Source organism: Drosophila rhopaloa, unplaced genomic scaffold, assembly GCF_018152115.1.
Source record: "Drosophila rhopaloa isolate 14029-0021.01 unplaced genomic scaffold, ASM1815211v1 contig_133, whole genome shotgun sequence".
Taxonomy (NCBI): domain Eukaryota; kingdom Metazoa; phylum Arthropoda; class Insecta; order Diptera; family Drosophilidae; genus Drosophila; species Drosophila rhopaloa.
Window position 1 is genome coordinate 1,421,202 of NW_025335010.1, and position 23,969 is coordinate 1,445,170.

A 23,969-nucleotide genomic window follows, 5' to 3' on the forward strand; every position below is an offset into this window, starting at 1 on the left:
ATGGCATTTATTCCACATTTCAGCAAATTTTTTGAATAAGTAGTCAAGTAGTTTCTTAGAAACATTTTCAATAATTTCGTAACCACCAGATTGAAATCGATGTTTTAGGTCGGGATATACTTTTGTTATGGAACTGCATATTGTTCTCCCTGGGACGGCCCCGGCTAGCTCCGGAATCCTCAGGGCGGAGTTCCCCCAATGTCCCTACAGCCCCAAAACATTAAATATCGATTACTATCGACGTCTCACACTACAAATATGTTCCAAGGCCGGAGCCACTGCCAGGCCAGACTACGACCGGTTCATCTCCCCGCTGGTAATTGCCTTAGGCCCACATCATCTTCATCTCCATTCTAAGTACATTTATTTATAAATATATACATAAGATTGCCAAATATAAACGTTAAGTATATCCTCTCCTCTTTATACCATTACAGGTCAGGGCAAAACCACTACCCGGCCTGGACTGCACCAGCTGCAAGGCCTTCTTAAAATCGGAAATTTGGCCCCGCAGAAAATTTTAAGCCAAGTAGCTGTCATTAATCAAACACCTCTTTTCTCTCCTAATTACCCTGCTGGAGCTCCAAGAGGACACAAGAGGGACAGGTAAATATAAATAAATAAATTGTATTGAGTTCTGCTAAGCCCGCTTTCGCAATTTCAGACCCCGAGTTAGCACAAGGCCAGACTCAAGCTCGCGGAATCACGAAGACGTGCAGAAACGGACGAGGCGAGTACACAAATTTACAAATACAAAAATTAATCTTAAAATCTAATCACAGGCGCGGCGAGTAAGCCGGCAGCGGGTCGCCGAAGGACGACTTGGGATCCTTAAAAAGGGCGGTCCGGTAACCGGTATTACGCCCTGCCTTGGCCACTGCAGACCGTGACGTCGGAGATGCTGCGTGGTATGGGAGTCGCGTCGTGTTCGAGACGTTGTGCTGCTCGGGTTCTACGTCCCCAAAAAAGAATTCACCGAGGTAATGTAGAATTCTTGTAGTTAAGGGCAACTGCCTGCGGCGGTGTAGGTTGGTGGTGATGGCTGTGGCTGTGGCTGCTGCCTGCGGCTGTCGCTGCTGCCTGCGGCTGTCGCTGCTGCCTGCGGCTGTCGCTGCTGCCTGCGGCTGTCGCTGCTGCCGGCGGCTGTTGCTGCTGCCGGTGGCTGTTGCTACTGAGCACTATCACGAGGGCTGCTGCCCTTCCTCCGAGAAAATTGTGAAAAAACCGAAGAAAATCACAGAAAACTGCCGGGGCCCTATGTACTAGGGTCCCCTGTGGACCTAAAATAAATAAATTTCCACTTAATTTTCTAACTTTTTCTTGGCCTATTCTAAGCTAAGAAATATCAAAATCCCGTCGACAAGGCTTCGATGTCTGGCAGCAACTAAACCCTATCCCTGACCTACGCAATGTCATGCTCATCACGCCATGTTCCCTTTTCCTCTCCCAAAAGTGGGTCATTGGACGAATCCAAGGCCATCCTAGCCATACCCAGAGCGAACCAGGCTAGTTTAAATAGCGCCACTTCAGTAGGCGTTGCCACCCACCAACTTTTATCGATAGGCCTTTGCCCTCGATTTCGATCTACTCCCGGCCGGTTCCAACTTGAAATGCAACACCACCCAAGGATTTAGAGAGACGCCATCGGATTTCAAGCCACTCGACGAAATCATTGGGAGCATTTGGATCCTTTCCTAGTGGAACCTGGACATTTACGCAGCTTGCAGTTCCATACGGTGCTCAACGCGGGGCCCACGCATGCCGGGAAGTACTGCCTTTGTTTTTCTTGCACTCCTTTACTTTGTGCTACCCTTTTTTTTCAGATTACATCCGGATATCTTTGGCGTGGTAAACTCCGAGGTGGCGTCCTTGCAGGTCTTCCAACTCGTAGGCATTGTTACCAACGGCTTTCACCACTCGAGCCCTAAGGAATTTCCTGGCGAACTTGGCATTAAACGACTTTCCAAAATCACTGAGGACGAAGTTACGGCGGTATACCTCCTGACCTGGCTTGGCCATGAAGTTCCGAGCCCGTTGGTCATATTGCTTGCGGCTTCGGTCATAGGCTGTCTCCAGCTTCTTTCGGACCTTTTCCTGGATAACTCGGAGTTTGTCCGCCGTCTTCATGCCCGCCATCTCGTGGTCACACAAGGACTTTAGCTTCCTCGCTAACCTATAGTTGGCGCCGTTCAGGAACATATGATGTCCGAACACTGTACATCACACACATCGATTTACTCGTTCTGCTGCGTTGCTCTGTGCGGAGTATACCGGAGTCTTTAGGTGTGAGATACCGAAACTCTCCATCGCATCCTGGAAGATCTTCGACGTGAACTGCCGACCATTGTCTGAGTGTATTACCTCCGGGACGCCAAATTTGTAAAATACCTCGTGGATGAGAAAATCGACGACGTTCGAAGATGTAGCTTCCCTCATGGCCTTCAGGAATACAAATTTGGAGAAATGGTCCACCACGATAAAAATCCAGGCATGACCCTTCTTTGACCTCGGATATTTTCCCAAGAAGTCGATATACAGCTTCTGGAATGCCTGGCGCCTTGGACTCCTTGGAGACATCACATCCACGCACAAACTCGCGGACTTGGAGAACCATGCCTGGCCAGTAGAACTGCCGTCGGAGGATTTCCAGAGTCTTTCCCATTCCGCCATGAGCTGCTGTTGGGTCCGTATGCGCACGCTCGATTAGGCTGTGGGTCAGACTCTGTGGGATCCACAGTTTCCACTCGGAACCTTCCACCTCATCGTCCAGATTTGCCGAAGAGACTCTCTTGAAGATGAGGACATCTGTCGGATTCACTACGAGCTCCTCCACACACCGTGAAAGGGTGTCTGCCACAACGTTCTCACTTCCTTTTCGGTGCTCGATGTTGAAGTGGAACCCTTGAAGCTGCAGCGACCACCTCGCCAAACGTCCCGACAGATCCTTCATGGACATGAGCCACTTCAAGCTGGCATGATCTGTGATGCAGGTGAATGGCATCCCTTCGACATATGGCCGGAACTTTCGAATGGCCATGAGCGCAGCGAGACACTCTTTCTCGGTCACGGTGTAATTTACCTGATGTTTATTCATCTTGGCCGAGAAAAAGGCAATTGGCTGCTCTTGTCCGTCGTCGTCTCGCTGGAAAAGCACCGAGCCGACTCCGACGTGTGACGCATCGCACTGGATAAAGAAGCGTCTCTTGAAGTCCGCATGCAATAGGACTGGTGCAGTTGTTAACGCCATCTTCAAAGCTTCTACCGCAAGCTGAGCCTCTGGACTCAATGAAAACTGTGAGTTTCCAGTTTTCTTTAGCGATTCAGTGAGCGGGGCGGCCAACGTCGCAAAGTTCTTTATGAACCGGCGGTACCATCCAGCAGTCCCAAGAAACGCTCTCACCTCCTTCATCGTCCTAGGCTCTGGCATCCTCCTGATCGCTGCCATTCGTCCTGGATCCATTCGCAGACGACCTCCACCAACGATAAAGCCCAAGTAGGTCAATGATTTGAAGCAAAACTTTGACTTACTCATACCTATCGTTAACCCCGCTGCTTTCAGGCATTCTGCGACTCTCCGAAGGTACCTGAAATGGGTCCGGATATCTGGAGCCAGTATCAGCAGATCATCTAGGTAAACAAATACGTTGGAACGGATCTCAGCTGGGATCACTCGGTCCATGAGTCTCACCAACCGCTGCGCCGCGTTGCGAAGTCCGAAGGGCATCACCCGGAACTGGTAGAGAGGCCGACCAGGAACCGTAAAGGCCGTCAGTTCCTTGCTTTTCGGGTCCAACTCGATCTGCCAGAATGCGAACTTCAAATACACGCTGGAAATGTAAAATGTTTGGTTCTGATTCTGGACAGGATTCCGTCGATACTCGGCAGCGGTTAAGAGTCTTTAATGGTCAAATCGTTCAATTTGCGCGCGTCTAAGCAGAACCGATCTTTCCCAGGCCTCGACACTACCGTCGTCCGGTTGCTCCACGGGCTCATGCTCTCCTCGATGACTCCGAGCGCCAGCATCTTGTCCACCTCATCCTCGACTACCTTCTGCTTGGCTGGAGACACGGGATACGGCCGATCCTTGAAGAACTTGGCTCCCTCAATTAGCTGGATTGTGTGCCTTTCCAAATTGGTCGTTCCCAGACCATCCTTCTCGAATGTGAGAAACACCTCCTGGATCTCCGCGAGCTGTCGTGCGTCGGCCTCGGATAAGGTCCTAGATTCGGGATCCGGTTTCTCCTCGTCGTCATCTTCCTGTTCGGCGTAGTGCTCCATATCCCTAGCGTGGATTTCGTCTGCCTTGACGCTTTCCGGGTCGCTGGGGCCTATCACCGCTGGAGCCAAGTCAAACGCCTGCCAGAAGTCCACTCCGAAATAGGCTTCCTGCTCCAGGTATGGACATACATAGAACAGGATCCGCTTTATCTGTCCTCTGTACTCCACAGGTAGCTCGACGCGTCCTATAATCGAGCGGTCCTCTCCAGACGCCGTTCGGACCACGGATAGGTACTTCTGGATTGGCACATCCATCGCCTCGACGAGCTCTCTTCCACCTTTGCCCAGCAGGCTGACACTAGCTCCCGTGTCCAATAATAAAGTCAGCTGTTGGGTCAGGATCCGGACTTCAGCGAATGGTCAAGGGTCTCCCGTTCCACTGCGCTTCACAGCGGCAACCACTTCTCGCCTCCTCGCTCGTCTCTTCCGGAATCGATCCCTGGCCTTCTGGACTTTCCGAGACACCAACCCGCTCAATTGATGGTTGGAGAAAATCCGATTCCTGGCCTCCAAGTACCTGCGCATCCTTTCCTCATAAGGTAAGTATTTTAAATTGTTCTTATTACTACTCGTACATACTGAACCTTTTTTTAGTCCTAGATCAATTACTTCTTCGCGGGACTCTTGTCTGGACGCATCCTTCCCGCCCTCGGATCGCCCAGCCGACCGTTTTCCGCGCAACCCGGACATATCGGAGACACGGTGTCTGGCCTTCCGCATCGGTAGCAGAACAAGCGCCGTTCTGTTGCCGCACAGTCACGGAACCCGTGGTCTACGGCTCCGCAATTCCAGCAGCCCGCTCGGAACGGATTTCGGGCCTTCGCTTGTAACGCCTCCACTTGCCACTGAGAATCCTCTGCAGTATCTGGACCAGCTGCCTCGCTAACCCTGGCCTTCTCTGCCGGAGGATAACGCATCGGGTGCGCATAGGCCGCGCGTCCTCGTCGTCCAAAATTACGCTCCACCTCGCTGCACTCTTCCCTCAACTCGTCCACAGTCATCACATCCATTGCGTAAACGAATCTTGCGATACCCTTTAATTATTTTTACCATCTGTCGCTCTAACAGTGGTTTTTTTAGGCGAGAAGCCTCCTCGGCTTCTCCCGGCTGCTGCTCCCTCTGCAGAAGCTGATGCATCCGGTCGTGCTCCGTCTGGTGGCCTCGGAACCTGTCCATCAGCGCGGCGCGCAGCTGTGGCCATCTCTCCACCCTGCAGTGACGCACGTGGACCCAATACCACTCGCGTGCCCGTCCTGTTAGCAGCACATGGAAATGGCGGAGCACTTCCTGCCAAGGGCACTGGTACTGCCGCTGCAGGAACTCGAGCCGAAACAGGAAATCCTCCACCGAGTTTCGCTCGTCCTCGCTATCAAAAGAAACGCCCCACCGCTCGATGCGAACCTGTTGGCTGCCGCCACCTAGCCCTGTATTGGCATATAAACGCGGCTCCTCGCGGAAATCGGAAGCCCTGCGGTCCTCGAAGTGCCAATTTCGAGGCTCGTTGCGTCGCCCTCGTTCGCCATCCAGAGGATATCCTGGACTGCTGCTCTCCACCGGAAACGACTCCAAGGGCCTTCTAGGCGGCTTTGGTGGAACCTTAGGTGGCGGTGGCCGGGAGCCAATCGTACTTGCTGATGGTGCCGTCTTTGGAATTGCCCCTTTCTGGACCAGACTTGGAGCCTGTGGTGCCGCCGTGTCCGTCCAACCCGGATGCTGCTGCTGATCGGTATGGTTCCCCTGTGGAAGCTGCGGCCGCTGAGCAGCAGGTCTTAACACCTCGTTCATCAGCTTCATCATTTCCAGGAAGCCACCTCTGATTTCATCCCTTAAGGACTGGCTGACGCCGGACTCCTGAGCCTTTCGATGGGTCTCTGCAGCCTGGGCCAATGCCACGTTTACGGCCGATTTCGCCGCGTTGTCCAGAAACGCCTCCGAGCTCACTTGCTCCAGAACTTGATGTTGCGTGGGATCTGTTCCCATCTGAAGTTCCCTGCGCAGCTCCTGATGAAGACGACCCAACGGAGTCCTTGGCAGTCCCATCGATATCCGTGGCTGTTCGGCCCCGGCAACCTCATCTAAATCGGTGGACCACAATTTCTCCTCTTTCTCGGCCGGAAGAACCTTCGATCGGAGATCGTAATTAGAAGGCATCGTATCGCACAACCAACAAAACAAAAAATATACCTATCTCCCTCAGAATTCCTCGATCCTACCCTAAACAAATCACCAAAAGAAATAAAGACTTAAGAATAATAATAAATATTAAAATAAGGACTAGCAAATAATAAATAAACAGATAAATATATAAACATGTAATAACGGATAATAATTACAGAATCAAAATTTTAAATAAATAAATAAATGTTTTAAATAAATAAATAAATGTATAATTTTAGTAAACCAATAGACAATTTTTTTTTAGTAAATAAATAAATATTTGGAAAAATAAATAAATAATGTACGAAAATAAATAGAATAAATAAATAGAGTAAATAAATACTATATCTATGATTCTTCCGTTTTGATTTGATTCCTTTGAGATTTTATTTTTTTTGACCTGGGGAGATGGAACCGGTCACCAGCCGGTGGACTCCGTGCCGGAAACTTTTCTGCGCTTACATTTTTTTCTATTTTCCGCCATATGCCCTTCCGCACGCCGCTCGTCAACTGGACTGGCTATCAACTATGTTGATAGCCGCCAGTTAAGGACATCGGCTGCTCGTTGAATCCTTTTTGATTTGTTTTCGCGCGTATGTTTTGATTCTCAGATCGTGATGATCGTGCAGCGCGTGTCCATCACGGGTCACGATCACCCATTTAAGTTCAAAACCGAGATGAAAAATCAAACACACCCACGAAACCAAAACAAAGGATCAACTTCTACTCTCACAACAAAAATATCACCAAAACAAATTACTTTACATCAAATAAATAAATAAATAACTAAACCCTACCTAATTTATCACAGTTTTTTATCACAGATTTTATCACAGATTTAGATAGCTTGGGCGCCATAATGTTATGGAACTGCATATTGTTTCCCCTGGGACGGCCCCGGCTAGCTCCGGAATCCTCAGGGCGGAGTTCCCCCAATGTCCCTACAGCCCCACAACATTAAATATCGATTACTATCGACGTCTCACACTACAAATACTAACATCTCTAACAACAAAAAAAAGGTAAACAAGACAAAATAAACAAACCGGGACAAATATGACGGAAAAGTGGCATTGGATGTGGCTGCCACAGCGCACCCACCCTTCCTGTGGTGCCCTAGCGTCGCGAGGGAGGCACCACCCATGTTCCAAGGCCGGAGCCACTGCCAGGCCAGACTACGACCGGTTAATCTCCCCGCTGGTAATTGCCTTAGGCCCACATCATCTTCATCTCCATTCTAAGTACATTTATTTATAAATATATACATAAGATTGCCAAATATAAACGTTAAGTATATCCTCTCCTCTTTATACCATTACAGGTCAGGGCAAAACCACTACCCGGCCTGGACTGCACCAGCTGCAAGGCCTTCTTAAAATCGGAAATTTGGCCCCGCAGAAAATTTTAAGCCAAGTAGCTGTCATTAATCAAACACCTCTTTTCTCTCCTAATTACCCTGCTGGAGCTCCAAGAGGACACAAGAGGGACAGGTAAATATAAATAAATAAATTGTATTGAGTTCTGCTAAGCCCGCTTTCGCAATTTCAGACCCCGAGTTAGCACAAGGCCAGACTCAAGCTCGCGGAATCACGAAGACGTGCAGAAACGGACGAGGCGAGTACACAAATTTACAAATACAAAAATTAATCTTAAAATCTAATCACAGGCGCGGCGAGTAAGCCGGCAGCGGGTCGCCGAAGGACGACTTGGGATCCTTAAAAAGGGCGGTCCGGTAACCGGTATTACGCCCTGCCTTGGCCACTGCAGACCGTGACGTCGGAGATGCTGCGTGGTATGGGAGTCGCGTCGTGTTCGAGACGTTGTGCTGCTCGGGTTCTACGTGCCCGAAACGGACTCACCGAGGTAATGTAGAATTCTTGTAGTTAAGGGCAACTGCCTGCGGCGGTGTAGGTTGGTGGTGATGGCTGTGGCTGTGGCTGCTGCCTGCGGCTGTGGCTGCTGCCTGCGGCTGTCGCTGCTGCCTGCGGCTGTCGCTGCTGCCTGCGGCTGTCGCTGCTGCCGGCGGCTGTTGCTGCTGCCGGTGGCTGTTGCTACTGAGCACTATCACGAGGGCTGCTGCCCTTCCTCCGAGAAAATTGTGAAAAACCCGAAGAAAATCACAGAAAACTGCCGGGGCCCTATGTACTAGGGTCCCCTGTGGACCTAAAATAAATAAATTTCCACTTCATTTTCTAACTTTACTCGCACTCTCACTTTTTCTTGGCCTATTCTAAGCTAAGAAATATCAAAATCCCGTCGACATGGCTTCGATGTCTGGCAGCAACTAAACCCTATCCCTGACCTACGCAATGTCATGCTCATCACGCCATGTTCCCTTTTCCTCTCCCAAAAGTGGGTCATTGGACGAATCCAAGGCCATCCTAGCCATACCCAGAGCGAACCGGGCTAGTTTAAATAGCTAGTTAGCCAAGGGCATGAGCAGAAGGGGGCGCCACTTCAGTAGGCGTTGCCACCCACCAACTTTTATCGATAGGCCTTTGCCCTCGATTTCGATCTACTCCCGGCCGGTTCCAACTTGAAATGCAACACTTTTTTAACTTTTTAAGCAACTGAACCTATTTCTGAGCACCACATTTCAAAAATATTTAAGGGTGATGGTGTGCACTGATATAAATTGCCTATATATTAAAAAAAAAACAGTTTAAAAAAAAATTTAAAAAAATCAATTTAAAAATTCACAATTGAGCAATAGCGATGTTTTTCGATTTTACATTGATGTTTGCCTGTTAAAACATCGGAAAGGCGATGTTTTCTGGATCTCTATTGAGCAATTGAGATTTCAAAGCACAAACGAATATGACGAACACAACAAAACACAAAATATGCACGAACACAAAAGAGCGTATAAATCAGAAAGTTGCAGCTCAAATTTATAACAAAGACTAAGAAAACATTCACTAGTATTTATAAATTAGTTTCATTAAAGGGTGAGACGGGATTCACAACTTTTTCTTTATCTGAAATCTATGTATGCAGAAAAATACACCACTCGACAGGTCACTGATAAAACACTAATTTTAAAACAAAAACACAACACATAATGACATAAAAATTACTCAGTATAGTACATACATTTATTTTCAATATTCATTTTATATGCCGACGATTGGACGTGATTTAGTAGTAGAAATAAATTTTTTAGTGGAAGTTAGTTTTCAAGCTGCATTCGCAGTAACGTGCGCGTGTTTTTTTTGTCTCACTTCTCTCTCTATTCGTAGCGCGTGCGAATTAGAGAGACCAAAAATAAAATTACCGTACGATTTATTGCTCTGTTAAGCCTAGTATCCAGATCGACAAATGATTACGCTAGCGTAAAAACTTTAATCTTTCCAGTGTGACCAAAATTTTGAGAGTTCCTCAGATTTATGCGTGCTACGGTCGTACTGTCAATCAGCTGGGTTTATTGACAACCAGTTAAAATTCAAATATCGTATTTGCGGGAAAGAACCTTTAAAAGATATTATCAAATACCTTGGAAAGACAAGTCTGCCGCTGTACAAAGAAATTAAAAAACAATACGATTTAAATTTAACAGTTGTTTTTTTTTAATTTACTGATAATTATTTGCTAATTTAAAGTTCATAGCTGCACTTTTATTGTGTTTTTTCGTACATTCTGGACCTAAAAAACATTTTGATCTGACAGGAGGCACCCCAGATAGTATAAATGTTATTTTGTCCTCACATGTAAACACCTGCAATCGACTTTTGTGAGTTTTTTGAGTTTTTCCCTCCATTTCTTATAATGTTCAGTGAGAAGCGCACGCCAAAAGATTAAATTTTTTAATCTTTTCGCTAGGGTTCACACAAAGTTTATTTTCGCAGACTGGCAACGCTATGGAATTTTCTGGTATTTTTTTCGTCGATCAGGGGACCGACGTGAAAAAAAGGCCCGACGAAAAGTGAACGCCAGCTGTTTGCCTCTCGCTCTCTCTCATGACTGGCGTACGGTTTTCGTCGAACTGGATACTAGGCTTTAAGAAATATTTTTAAGACAAAAAATACCCAATTTTTAATTTTGGTTTTTTTATTTTTGGCCTATGAAATCAACCACTGTGCGATAGGATTAAACGAAAACAAAATATAAAATCGGAACGCAGAAAAAAAACACGACCGTTCACTTTGAAAGTCACAGACGATGTCTCCTGACATCGGTCATATTTCCCTCATTTAAACCAACAAGCATTTCAAAAAAAAAATGTTTATTTAAAATATTTTTCTAACGCTTCGATAGCTGTTTCTAACTTGCTTTAACTTTTTGAATTTTCACATTTTTTACTATCGGACTTGTCAGCTTCTGATAATTTAAAAATGGACATCATTTGCTTAAAATTATTATTTTTAAATAGTCATGATCGACTACTCCAATTTTTACTAGAGCTTTATGATTAACTACACACTATTTTTTTAAGCTTATTCATTCCGTTTACTAAAGGGAATATTCATGAAACAAATGGGCAAACAAAATATAAAGAACACTAAAAGGCCGTGTCCAAATACCTGGACGAGGCAAAGATATTATTACACGTATTAACTGAAAAGCAGAAAGGGTCTGCATGTGGTAACGAGGAGAATCGAGCCTGGCGTTACCAGCACCGAAATAACAAATGCCCTGATAGAAAAGGGTTCTACCGCCAAGAATGTTATTAACATTGTCACCCAAAACAAAAAGCCCCCGATCTAAAACCTGCAATATATATTGCACCGTAGAATAACAGTGGAGGAGCCGCATAAACGTAATGTCTTTAGGGCACTAAATCCCAAAAAGGCTCCCGGTGGGGACTTACTAACCCTAAAAATGCCAATCGAACTTTGCTGTTCATTAATCTCGCCTACTTCACAATTCCGTCATCGTACTCACAATTAGCCTACTGCCGTGATTGTCTAAATTATTTGAAAAATATCTTTTTGATTTGAGCGTCACTTTATTTAATTTTTCAATATTTAATTTTTGTCTCGTTTACTTTTTATATCTTCAGATATAAATTTATTAAAGACCGTGATTTTGGTTGGGAAGTTTTTCGATGTTCTGTCTTTGAATTATTAACAATAATTTTTTGCAACTTTTAAAACTACAAGTACCTCAGATTTTTAAAGCTACTGGGCTTACTTCTGAGTCTCTTACCACTGGGCCTTCACTTAAAGAGTACAAGTTGTAACACCGCTGCCTTATAGAGTTTAGCGATTTACATAATGACACATGGCATGCACCAAGCTAATAATATGTATACTTTATTTTTATTGTAACATCCAGTTAAATGACGAAAGTCAAATTTTCTCAATTCTAGCTTGTGATCTTTCCGTATGGTTAATTAATGGCGCGTCGAGCATACAGCCTAGTATCCAGATCGACAAACGATTACGCTAGCGTAAAAACTTTAATCTTTCCAGTGTGACCAAAAGTTTGAGAGTTCATCAGATTTAAGCGTGCTACGGTCGTACTGTCAATCAGCTGGGTTTGTTGACAAGCAGTTAAAATTCAAATATCCTATTTGCGGGAAAGAGCCTTTAAAAGATATTATCAAATACCTTGGCAAGACAAGTCTGTCGGTGTACAAAGAAATTAAAAAACAATACAATTTAAATTTAACAGTTGTTTTTTTAATTTAATGATAATTATTTGCTAATTTAAAGTTCATAGCTGCACTTTTATTGTGTTTTTTCGTACATTCGGGACCTAAAAAACATTTTGCTCTGACAAGAGGCACCCCAGATAGTATTAATTGTATTTTGTCCTCAATTTTAAACTCCTGCAATTGACTTTTGCGAGTTTTTTGAGTTTTTCCCTCCATATCTTATAATGTTCAGTGAGAAGCGCACGCCAAAAGATTAAATTTTTTAATCTTTTCGCTAGGGTTCACCCAAAGTTCATTTCCGCAGACTGGCAACGCTATGGAATTTTCTGGTATTTTTTTCGTCGATCAGGAGACCGACGTGAAAAAAAGGCCCGACGAAAAGTGAACGCCAGCTGTTTGCCTCTCGCTCTCTCTCATGACTGGCGTACGGTTTTCGTCGATCAGGATACTAGGCTTAATTTAGTGAGGGAGCTTTTAAACATTTCTGGAAAATTTTTTGTTACTTTGGATATGACTTCTTTTTTTCTGGAGTAACATTCTGTACTTTGTGGTGTTTGATAATTATCTAATGGTTTGTTAACGTTTCTGATTTTATTGGTATCGGTTGTGTTTAAAATGCGGACAAAAGTTGTATTGGAATTGTCTATAATGCTTGCTACAATTATACCATCTGCTATATATGTACCCTGCAATTCCGAAATTCATCACTACAAAAATTCATCACTGTTTAATCAGCAGCGGACTGCGACGCCGGCAGAGCCAAAGGCAAAGTCGGCAGAGCCGAGTGCGACGCAGGCAGAGCCGAAACTCTCAGTCCCCGATCGTAGGCAACGCAGAAAAATTTCCATCTCCCTCTCTTACTCCGTCTCTCTCCCCATAAAATGAGCTGAGAGGTGGAGGACAATGTATTAAAATCAGATCGACCTTTATAAACCCTTGATTTATTAGCTTAATTTTTGTATTGTAGTCGTTGATTCTTATTAATTATATTATTTTATGGAAATACTTTTTAAAAATAAAATTATTATGATAGTTTTGAAAGGTATTGATTCCTTTTTTAAGTGAATTTAAGTTATGTGATTATTTTTCATAGTCGGACATGCTTTTATATACCCTGCTTTGACGCGAAGCGAAACATGTAAAGACAAATTAGGCAAAGGAAAGAACAGTAGGATTAACGGCGCCCTTGTTTTCAACTGAAGTTGTTTTCGCGGTTTTTACGTGCACTTGCCTTTGAGAGAACGGAGAGAACAGATCAAAGCTGAGATTTTTTGTGAAATTTTATAACTAAATTTATCAGAAATTTAGGTAAGTGTTATTTTATTAATTATTTTGAACTGTACCTACATATACTGTTAATATATTTATTCATTATTTAAGGCGAAGCTTATAATAAAACTGTTGGGCCAGCATAAACTAAGCTGGACTTGGCCGGCGGCAAAACAAGAAACGCAGTAAGTTTTTATATATTTTATAATAATTTTTATATTTAAGATATACTTGGTCAGGAAGAGCCAATACATAAAGCACGAAGTCAAAAAAAGAGCACCGAAACCGAAACACCCTCAACACCTCCGAGACAACTGAAAACGTACATATGTATATTGAATTAAGTTAAATTAATTAGTTATATGTAATGAAATAAATGAAATAATAATGGAACAATGTAATAAAATAAAAATAAATTTATATGAAAATTTACTGAATGAATTTTACTGATGAAAAAAAAGCAATGAAAAAGCGATGAAAATGCGATGAAAATGCGACGAAAATGAGATGAAAAAGCGATGAATTACTGATAAAAGAGTGATGAATTACTGATGAAAATGTGATGAATTCATCACTCTTTAATCAGTAATTCATCACTCGCATTTTAATCACTCGTTCATCGCATGTTCATCAGTAAACGCTGTTCAAAGAGTGATGAATTACTGATTAAAGAGTGATGAAAAACTGAAAATAGAGTGATGAATTACTGATTAAAGAGTGATGAATTTTTCACTGATTAACTCATGCCAATGTTAAATTCATCACTAATTTGTATGAAGTTTCATCGCCGATTAATCAGTAGTGATTAATTTTTGGTGATGAAAAAGCGATTAAAAGGTGATGAACGGTACTGCAGGGTATATTTTATGAGTATTTCTTTGTGGGAAGTATTTATGTAAATTTGTCTAACTACTTCTGATCGAGCAGGGATTTTTAAATTATTGTCTATTGAATGTATAATTGGAATGTTGATCTCTTGATCGAAGTTTTCAGGTCTAACTATTAACCAATCATCATCTGTTTGAAAGTCAAACTGGCTATTAAATGTTTTCAGAAATTCCATTCCTCAGATACCATCACAGGGTATTGGAAAGTCATTATTTACTATTTAAAAGTTAAAGCCTAGTATCCAGATCGACGAAAACCGTACGCCAGTCATGAGAGAGAGCGAGAGGCAAACAGCTGGCGTTCACTTTTCGTCGGACCTTTTTTTCACGTCGGTCCCCTGATCGACGAAAAAAATACCAGAAAATTCCATAGCGTTGCCAGTCTGCGGAAACGTGAACCCTAGCGAAAAGATTAAAAAATTTAATCTTTTGGCGTGCGCTTCTCACTGAACATTATAAGAAATGGAGGGAAAAACTCAAAAAACTCACAAAAGTCGATTGCAGGTGTTTACATGTGAGGACAAAATAACATTAATACTATCTGGGGTGCCTCTTGTCAGAGCAAAATGTTTTTAGGTCCAGATCGACAAACGATTACGCTAGCGTAAAAACTTTAATCTTTCCAGTGTGACCAAAAGTTTGAGAGTTCATCAGATTTAAGAGTTATACGGTCGTACTTTCAATCAGCTGGGTTTGTTGACAAGCAGTTAAAATTCAAATATCGTATTTGCGGGAAAGAGCCTTTAAATGATATTATCAAACACCTTGGCAAGACAAGTCTGCCGCTGTACAAAAAAATTAAAAAACAATACAATTTAAATTTAACAGTTGTTTATTTTTAATTTACTGATAAATTTTTGCTAATTTAAAGTTCATAGCTGCACTTTTATTGTGTTTTTTTGTACATTCTGGACATAAAAAACATTTTGCTCTGACAAGAGGCACCCCAGATAGTATTAATGTTATTTTGTCCTCACATGTAAACACCTGCAATCGACTTTTGTGAGTTTTTTGAGTTTTTCCCTCCATTTCTTATAATGTTCAGTGAGAAGCGCACGCCAAAAGATTAAATTTTTTAATCTTTTCGCTAGGGTTCACCCAAAGTTCATTTCCGCAGACTGGCAACGCTATGGCATTTTCTGGTATTTTTTTCGTCGATCAGGAGACCGACGTGAAAAAAAGGCCCGACGAAAAGTGAACGCCAGCTGTTTGCCTCTCGCTCTCTCTCATGAATGGCGTACGGTTTTCGTCGATCAGGATACTAGGCTTAAGATTTGATGGGTTCTTTAAGCCTAGTATCCAGATCGACAAACGAGTATGCTAGCGTAAAAACTTTAATCTTTCCAGTGTGACCAAAATTTCGAGAGTTCATCGGATTTAAGCGTGCTACGGTCGTACTGACAATCAGCTGGGTTTGTTGACAAGCAGTTAAAATTCAAATATCGTATTTGCGGGAAAGAGCCTTTAAAAGATATTATCAAATACCTTGGCAAGACAAGTCTGCCGCTGTACAAAGAAGTTAAAAAACAATACAATTTAAATTTAACAGTTGTTTTTTTTTAATTTTATGATAATTATTTGCTAATTTAAAAAGCTGCACTTTTATTGTGTTTTTTCGTACATTCTGGACCTAAAAAACATTTTGCTCTGACAAGAGGCACCCCAGATAGTATTAATTTTATTTTGTCCTCACATGTAAACACCTGCAATCGACTTTTGTGAGTTTTTTGAGTTTTTCCCTCCATTTCTTATAATGTTCAGCGAGAAGCGCACGCCAAAAGATTAAATTTTGTAATCTTTCCGCTAGGGTTCACCCAAAGTTCATTTCCGCAGACTGGCAACGCTATGCAATTTTCTGGTATTTTTTTCGTCGATCAGGAGACCGAAGTGAAAAAAAGGCCCGACGAAAAGTGAACGCCAGCTGTTTGCCTCTCGCTCTCTCTCATGACTGGCTTACGGTTTACGTCGAAGTGGATACTAGGCTTTATCAAAGAAACGATAAATATCATTGTAATTCCTTAGTGTTGGAAAATGAGTGCGTGTATTTGAAAAGGCGGGACAATTAAAAATAAGGTGAGATGCATCTTCTGGTACGTTGCATGTGTCGCATCGATTATTGTTAATGACTTTCATTTTAGCTAGTGAGCATTTGTCAAAGCCGTGACCGCTTAATAGACGGTTGATTTGCTTAATTTCTAACCGATTAAGGTTACATTTTTTATCCTTAAACCAAGGCTTTGAAGTTACATATGGAAAAAGGCGAGTGAAACTTTTATCCCTTCCGCTGCAGTATAAATTATATTCATTTTCCCATTCCATGTGAATTTGATTGTATATATAAGTAATAGCGTCCTTCAAAGGGCAGCGAGCACAGAAGAAAACACCATTGTTCTTGGCCTTTTTAGCGGCAATGTCAGCTAATTCGTTATCTTCTATATTGAAGTGGCTTGGAATAAAATGCATTTCTATTGAAAATAAAAATCTAGCGTTTTCAATTTTTTTTATGATTTGCTTAGCGATGTAGTTATCTGGATGAGATTTTTTCAACGATAAAACCCCATTGAGACTATCAGTTAAAATAGCAATTTTAAAGTATTGGTTATCTATGGCAAAATCGATGGCTTTATCTATGTCGATTAATTCAGCTATAAGTGATGATAATTTTTTTATAAATAATTCAAAATTTTTGGATAATAGATAATTAATTTTTTCCTGGATAAGAGTATTTATTAGGGTAGGATTTGCTGATTTTTTATTTAAACAAGAGCCTTTGAAAAAGTCTGTGTCAGTTGTAATCTTGCGCGTTGAAATTAGCTTGTGTTTTTAGCAATAAAAGAGTTAGACAAAAGAGATGCTACAGGTAAACCGTATGCAAAAGTTTTGGCTAACTCTTTAGCAGTTATAAATGTTTGTCTGAACTCCGGGGGGAGTTCAGATGCTAAATTATAAATTATATTTATAGGAGTTGATTTTATTAAACCAAGAGCTCGTCGCAAATAAAAATTTATATGCACTTTTATCTTTTTAGAAACAACAGTAGAAATATTAGCAAATGATGAACATGAATACTCTAATTTAGAGCGTACAAAGGCTTTATAAAATAAAAGCGATTTATTAGGGTGAACACCAAAATGACAACCACTGAGCATTTGCAGAAATATATTAGTTTTATTGGCTTTAGAAATAATCTGATCAATATGATTGACTGAGGAATTATTAGCATTAATAATTCTACCTAAATAGTTGACTTTTTCTACTTCTGATATTGCAATATTATCACAGACTATGTTTGCAGGCTGTCTTCTTTTATTGAAATGTAAGATTGATGATTTATTGGAATTAAAAGTAAGATTGTTGATATTGCACAAGTTATTGAAAGCATTTATCTTAAGTTCTAAAATATCTCTAGCTATACAGTTTTCGTCATTGATGGAATGGAAATCTATAGTATAAATATTAAAAAGAATGGGATTTAGACAACTACCTTGACATACACCATTGTTTACAACTATTTCTTGGTTATTACTTACTAAAACTCTTTTTTCTAGAAATTTTATTATCAACCCTATATATGCACTATCAAAATTATAGCTTGTTAGCTTTTGACAGAGCAAAGGAATATTTACTGCGTCAAAAGCTTTACTTATGTATATCCAATACAGCGGCTATAACTTGCATTCCTTTTGCTTTAAGATTTGCTATATTATTTATTACGTCATTAATACACTGGGAAGTCGAATGATTTTTTCTAAAAGCGTAAGATCTATGAGGTAACAGGTGATTAAAATTAATAAAAGATTTAAACTGCACTTTAATCATACCTTCTAAGCACTTAAATAAAATACTAAGAAGGCAAATCGGTCTAATGTTTGACACAATAGAGGCGTCTAAATTTTTTTTCGGTACTGGAACCACTTTTATTTTGCGCCAACTATCAGGGATAGTCCCGCTAATAAAAATTTCATTTGAAAGGGATAATAAATTTTCCAATTGATTATTGGGAAGGCTCAGAATCATTTTGTAAGAAATGTTGTTCAATCCTTTAGCTGAATTTGGGTTTCTAGTTTTAAGAAAAGTTATAAAATCATCTAAATTAAAGTTAAGTCTAAAATTAGGAAGATCCCAACTCGTTGGAATCGTGGTTTGAGCGCAATTTGTGGTATTTGGAATATTTGCTATTTGATGCAAAAATTCCTTATGTTTTGCTTCGTTCCAAGAGCTTTTAACCGGCTTAATTTGTTTATACATTTCAAGGTTTTTTATCTTTTGCCACATATCTTTTGGTGATGTTGGATTAGACAAATCGTCAGATAGAGCGTACATATTCAATTTTTTTACTTTAAAAATATAATTGTTTAATGTTTTGTTGGCTTTGTTGTACTCAATTGCGTCAGAAAATAATTTTGTTTTATAATACTTTTGGCGACTAGCGTTTCTTAATCTAAACAATCCATCACAGGTTTCATCCCAATATTTCTTAGGAGTGTATTTATTGTTTTGCGAAATATGTAAGGTGTTTTTAGAAACAATGTTCTTAGTTGTACTATACAGGTTGTCAAGAGTTGAGATATGAATTTTCGAGAAATCTGAGAGTACCTTCTCATGTAAAATTTTATGCTCAGTAATGGAGTTATTATTAAAAATTTCAATTATTACTGGGAAATGATTACTATTAGTTATTTTTGTGTTGATTGTGGACTAATTAAAATTGTAGTTGATTCTATTTACTAAAGCAATATCAATAGCGGATGAATAGTTGGGATTTGTTGAAAAAGTTGGCGAGCCATTATTAATACAGGAAAATTCCGAATTTACTAAAGACCTTTCTAAAAAGATTCCTTTACAATTATTAGATTCATTACCCCAAACTATTGATTTAGCATTAAGATCACCTCCTATTAAAGAAGTACCGTTTAATGATGAAACAAAAGTTAGAATATTATTAAAGCTAAGCTCAAACGTATTAAGGTCCACATTGGGAGCAGAATATACACTGAAAACATTTACGTTACGACTTAGATTTAGAGTTCTAATACCAATTAATTCAATATTAGTGCTAAAATTTATTATTTCAAAACGTATATTTTTTCTTATGTATATTCCAACTCCTCCATACCCGTCATTTCGTTCTCTACAGACGAAATTGTAATTTAAAAGGCTACACATTGAATTATCTTTGACCCAAATTTCAGATAAAATTGCAATATCAATATCATTATTAACCAGAAAATTTTCTAGCAATTGTTTATTATTTTGTATATTATATTGTAGAATTTTCATTTTCAAGAAATAATAGTTGAAGAATTATTAGTTTTTGTTATAGAGAAAATTAAATAAGGAAAAAAAAAGGCTTTAATAAAAAATAAAAAATTTTAAATTATTTATTAATTTTAATTAAATCAATTCTGCAATTTGTTTGCGCAATTTTAGTATTTAATTCTTCAAGGAATTTTCTTGAATTAACATTGTTAACTTCGTTGTTTAAGTTTGATAAAAATTTGGAAATTTCAGCATGTAAATTATTTAGACCAGACTCAGCAGTTTCGAGAGCAGACTCGAACTGTGACGGTCTATTATTTTCAATTGGTGTAAAACGTTCAGATGAAATATATTCGTTTTCTTTCAGAGCACTTTTCCAGGCTGCCATAGTGTTCTGTGCGTTTAAATTTTCAGCTTTGTGGTTTTTCATAATTCTAACTATTTTGTTAAAAGGTTTATAAGAGTGGATTGTTTCTGCTGTTGATTTTGTGTTGTTATGCATTGGCGAGCTCTCATTACTTACTTTTTGCCAGAAGGGCTGAGGAAATGCAGTATGATCAAATGAATAAACTGTTTCAAATCTACCAAAAAAAAAATGGATACCTAGCTTTAACTTCCATTCTAGATAAATTTTCTACTGTCATACATTTTTGAATTGCAAATTCACGCTGTCTTGTTGGACAAGAACGCGAAGTCGAAACATGGTTTCCCTTACAATTAACACAGACAGTATTACTACTATTACAAATAACAGTGGAGGGATGCACTAAGGAACACTTATAACATTTTTGCTCGTTTTGTTTGCAATGTTTTGCAAAGTGGTTAAATCTAAAACATCTATAACATTGATTAAAAGGAACAATATGCGAAACAGGAACTTTTGTATATAGGAGAGTTATTTCAGAGGGAATTTGATTGCCTCTAAATAATAATTTAATTTTGCTGGTAGGTACTAAAATCTCTTTATTATTTTTATCTCTGGTGTTAATTCTAATCAGCTCTTCAATAGGCACTGAAGAAATAATCGACTTCTTAATCATTTCAGTTGTAAAAGAGGTTGGAATTTGATATATAATTCCAGTTTTATAAATAAAGTGCTTAAAAATTTTCGGTTCATATCCGTATTTGTCAAGATCGGAATTAACTAATAAATTCGCCTCTTTTGCCGATTTAAATTCAATTTTGCAACGCCCAAAGCCTATCTTTTGCACTGCGATGATTTAAATACCAATCATTTTATTTTTGACTAAAATCCCGCTTAGCTCCAATGGGTTAATCGGCACTCTACTATGTTCTCCACTTGTTCTCTTCTTGTCCACATATACCATAAACGGTCCCTTATGATCACCGTCATATTCCAATTTCATTGCATGCTCTACTTGCTTGTTTTCCATCTGAATTCCAGATACCGTTGGGTTAGGGGTTATTGGCCTGACTTCCATTGGTTCTTCTACCATCTCTTCGTCGTTTCCTCTATTTCTTGTCCTTCTTTCAAATTTAGGTTTTTTGGCTTTACAAGCCACTGCATCCGAGGCCAGGAATTTCTCCTTGGCCACGGAGGACATGGTGTTTTTTTTTAATTAGGCTCCTCGTATTGAGGCATTTTTTTTTCAGCACTCCAGAAAAAATAAGAATAAGATCAAATTTTTTTAAGACTTTTATTCAACACTTTTAAATAATTTAAATCACGCCGATCCACAAGACATCTATTCACCACGAGGGGACAATCGATTCTGGGAAACAAAATTTTATGTTGACTTTCCATAAATGTTGAACCTTTTGGTTTAAGAGTATCCTCACCTATTCCAGACATGGTTATTGTTGTTGTTATGTCTATGTCATCGTACTTGTCAGAATTTATTTTTAATAGACTTAAATCGGCGCCTGTATCTATTAAAAGAGTTACGGATTTTTTTGCATGATAATTTTTTATTTGTTTATATTATTGAGACAATTTGGATTTCTGTGGCTGTGCTTTTATAATTACCTTAACTTTTCCGATTATACGTCGACAGTTCTTACTTGGGCATTTGAATACCCTCTGGTATTATTGTTGTTGTTGTTATTGGTTTAAATACGGTTATTACCTCTGTAAATTCCACGACCTCTTATATTATTATTATAGGTGTGGTTATTTTATCTTTGGTTGTAACCATTATTTTGGTAATACCCATTGTTTTACCGAAATTATTACCGAATAACCATTGTTTTAATATTATTATGCTTTGTTTATGGTTCAATTTATGTGTATTTTTTATAGAAAATTAATATGAGTCCCTTGTGTTTCGTGGAATGAAACTAACGACCTGACGGCTGCTGACAAAAACTAATTAGGCCAGTTTATAGCAATAAATGTCGTTCTTAATCGCTAATTAACAACTTTTCCCGGTTCGTCCCCTTTTTCTCGCAATTCCGCAAAATTCAGCGACGTTCCAATTTCGCCATAGCGATCTCTTCAGTATTTGGCTTAGCAATAATCGCAAAATATCTTTTGTGTCAGATTGCATTTATAAAAAAATTAGCCATTACCACGTCGAAGATGATAAAAAATTAGAAATCAATAAAAAAAAGTAATTTCGAATCATTTATATAAAAAAGTCTACCACAATGCAACTATATGGTCGAACGATTTAAGTCAAAGTATACTGAATGGATGTCATCTAAAATATCAATTACAATAAATGATAGCTATAAGACACCACAAAAACCGGGACGCCGTACCTTGTCTTATGCAAACGCAGAACCACGATTGAAAAGGAAATTGGCATCTGAGCTTGCGAATGAAAAAGAGCACAACACAACTCTTATTATGCATGCTGCAGCAGTTTCTGCTAAGAAAGAACGTAATACAAACGTGGCCTTGACCCTTAAAGTAATTACAAAACCTGCTGAATACCCAACAGAATTCTACAATTAAGTAATACAAGCTAAAATGGGTGTCGCCCGTTGGGTATAGAAGTTACAGAAACTACTGCTCAAGTGTCACTGCAAAACCTATTGAATCATTGAATGATTTCTAAAGCCAAACTGCCATCATTCTACTAAGGAATATTCTTTCGAATATTTGTAAGAAAGTAGGCAGCAAACTTATTGGTCGGTAGGACGCAATAAGGTTTTCCGGTTTACCTGGCTTGGATATTATTGATATCACCGCACACTTCCAATGAGTGGGAAAGTGGTGGATACGTAACATGGAGTTGAAAATGAGAACTAGAAATAGTATACCCTTCCTAGGTAACGCCTTGGCAATTCGGCTGTCGATGCCGTCGAAACCTGGAGCTTTAGTGCGTTGCAGCTTGCGAATTTGAAGACAGACCTTTTCCGGACTCACATGAGGGATAGGTTCAATTGTCAAGGAGAGTGCATTTAGGAATGCACCATGTGTTGTCGGCACGCTTTATTGGAATTCGGCGAGGGGCCTGTCGTTTTATATTCCTTGTTGCTCTGCAGAAGTTGAATTCATACGGCTTTGTGGGATCAGCATTGCGGAGCATATCGTCAAAGTATTCTCTCTTCGTTCTAAGCAATAGTTTCTTAAGATTCTCCTCAGCACGAAGATATTCTCTTTTGTCAGCAGGGTCTCGAGAACGCATAAATCTACGACGCAATGTTCTTTTAAACCTCACCAGATCCAGGACCTCAGGTTTTAAAAGAGCATGATGTGGATCAGATGGGTTGTTTGGTCTTTGTCCGCAGGTTGATGACTCAGCAGCGATGTGAATATTTCGCACAAACATTTCAGTACCATCGTCGATGTGATCAGGAGTGTTCAGGTGCATATTCAGGTTAACTAAACCGTTAATCGCTTTCTGAAAGTTTGGTATATTTGCATTCTGGGGCAGGATGCACTTCTTGCGGGAAGCTTACAAGCGGAAACTCTGTACTGGATTATTAATGGAATGTGGTCCGAACTCAGTTCAAGAATTTCAGAGATGGTTAGAAAATCAGAACGAATTCCTTTGTAGATGTCAAAGTCTATGGCTGATGGCATGCGTTGAATGTATGGGTAATGTGTAGGCCCTCCAGTAGCAAGTACCTGCATATGGGATGTGAGAATAATATCCGCTGGAGTTCTGCCCCTGTTTGAAGAAATACGTGATCCCCAGAGACTATGATGGGCATTCCAGTCCCCTGCAATTATAAAAGTTGGCCCAAGCTCTCTTATAAGTTCTTCATAGTGATTAGCTGTGAGCTGAGAATTTGGGAGACAATATATAGACGCCATGACTATTCCCTCTTGGTCAGTTTTGACTTTGACGGCAACACACTGAGCCGTATGGTGTTCCACACATAGGAATTGGTAGTATTTAAGGCACGATTTGATGATAATTGCGGATCCTCCGCGATGGCGATCAGCAGGATGGTTTGATAGATTAACGTCATATCCCCTTAGCTGATAGTATGATCTAAAGCAGAAGTGAGTTTCGCTGACCAACATAGGAAAGGCATAGTGAAGACCAGCGACTGCTTGTGCAGATCCTGGCGCTATTTGGGGTAAGAAGTATGTTATAAGGGACATCATT

General features: G+C 40.2%; 2 protein-coding genes across 4 annotated transcripts in view; both read left to right on the forward strand.

Moving 5' to 3' along the window:
* The first annotated feature begins 258 nt into the window (after positions 1-258).
* LOC123037108 lies at positions 259-973 on the forward strand. Its single transcript, XM_044456605.1, has 4 exons — positions 259-316; positions 438-606; positions 665-730; positions 783-973. Exons 1-4 carry the CDS (start codon positions 259-261, stop codon positions 793-795), a joined length of 306 nt encoding a protein of 101 aa, XP_044312540.1. The 3' UTR covers positions 796-973.
* Positions 974-7,463: 6,490 nt separating this feature from the next.
* LOC108040574 overlaps positions 7,464-23,969 on the forward strand; it is a 38,520-nt gene continuing 22,014 nt past the window's right edge. The window contains exons 1-4 of one of the 3 annotated variants that reach the window (XM_044456573.1): positions 7,464-7,635; positions 7,757-7,925; positions 7,984-8,049; positions 8,102-8,298. In XM_044456573.1, the coding sequence (XP_044312508.1) occupies positions 7,578-7,635; positions 7,757-7,925; positions 7,984-8,049; positions 8,102-8,114 (306 nt within the window). In that variant the 5' untranslated portion in view covers positions 7,464-7,577 and the 3' untranslated portion in view covers positions 8,115-8,298. Of the gene's footprint in view, positions 7,677-7,756; positions 7,926-7,983; positions 8,374-23,969 lie in introns of those variants that run through there. The other 2 variants (XR_001769078.2, XM_017118081.2) reach the window with 2 other exon arrangements.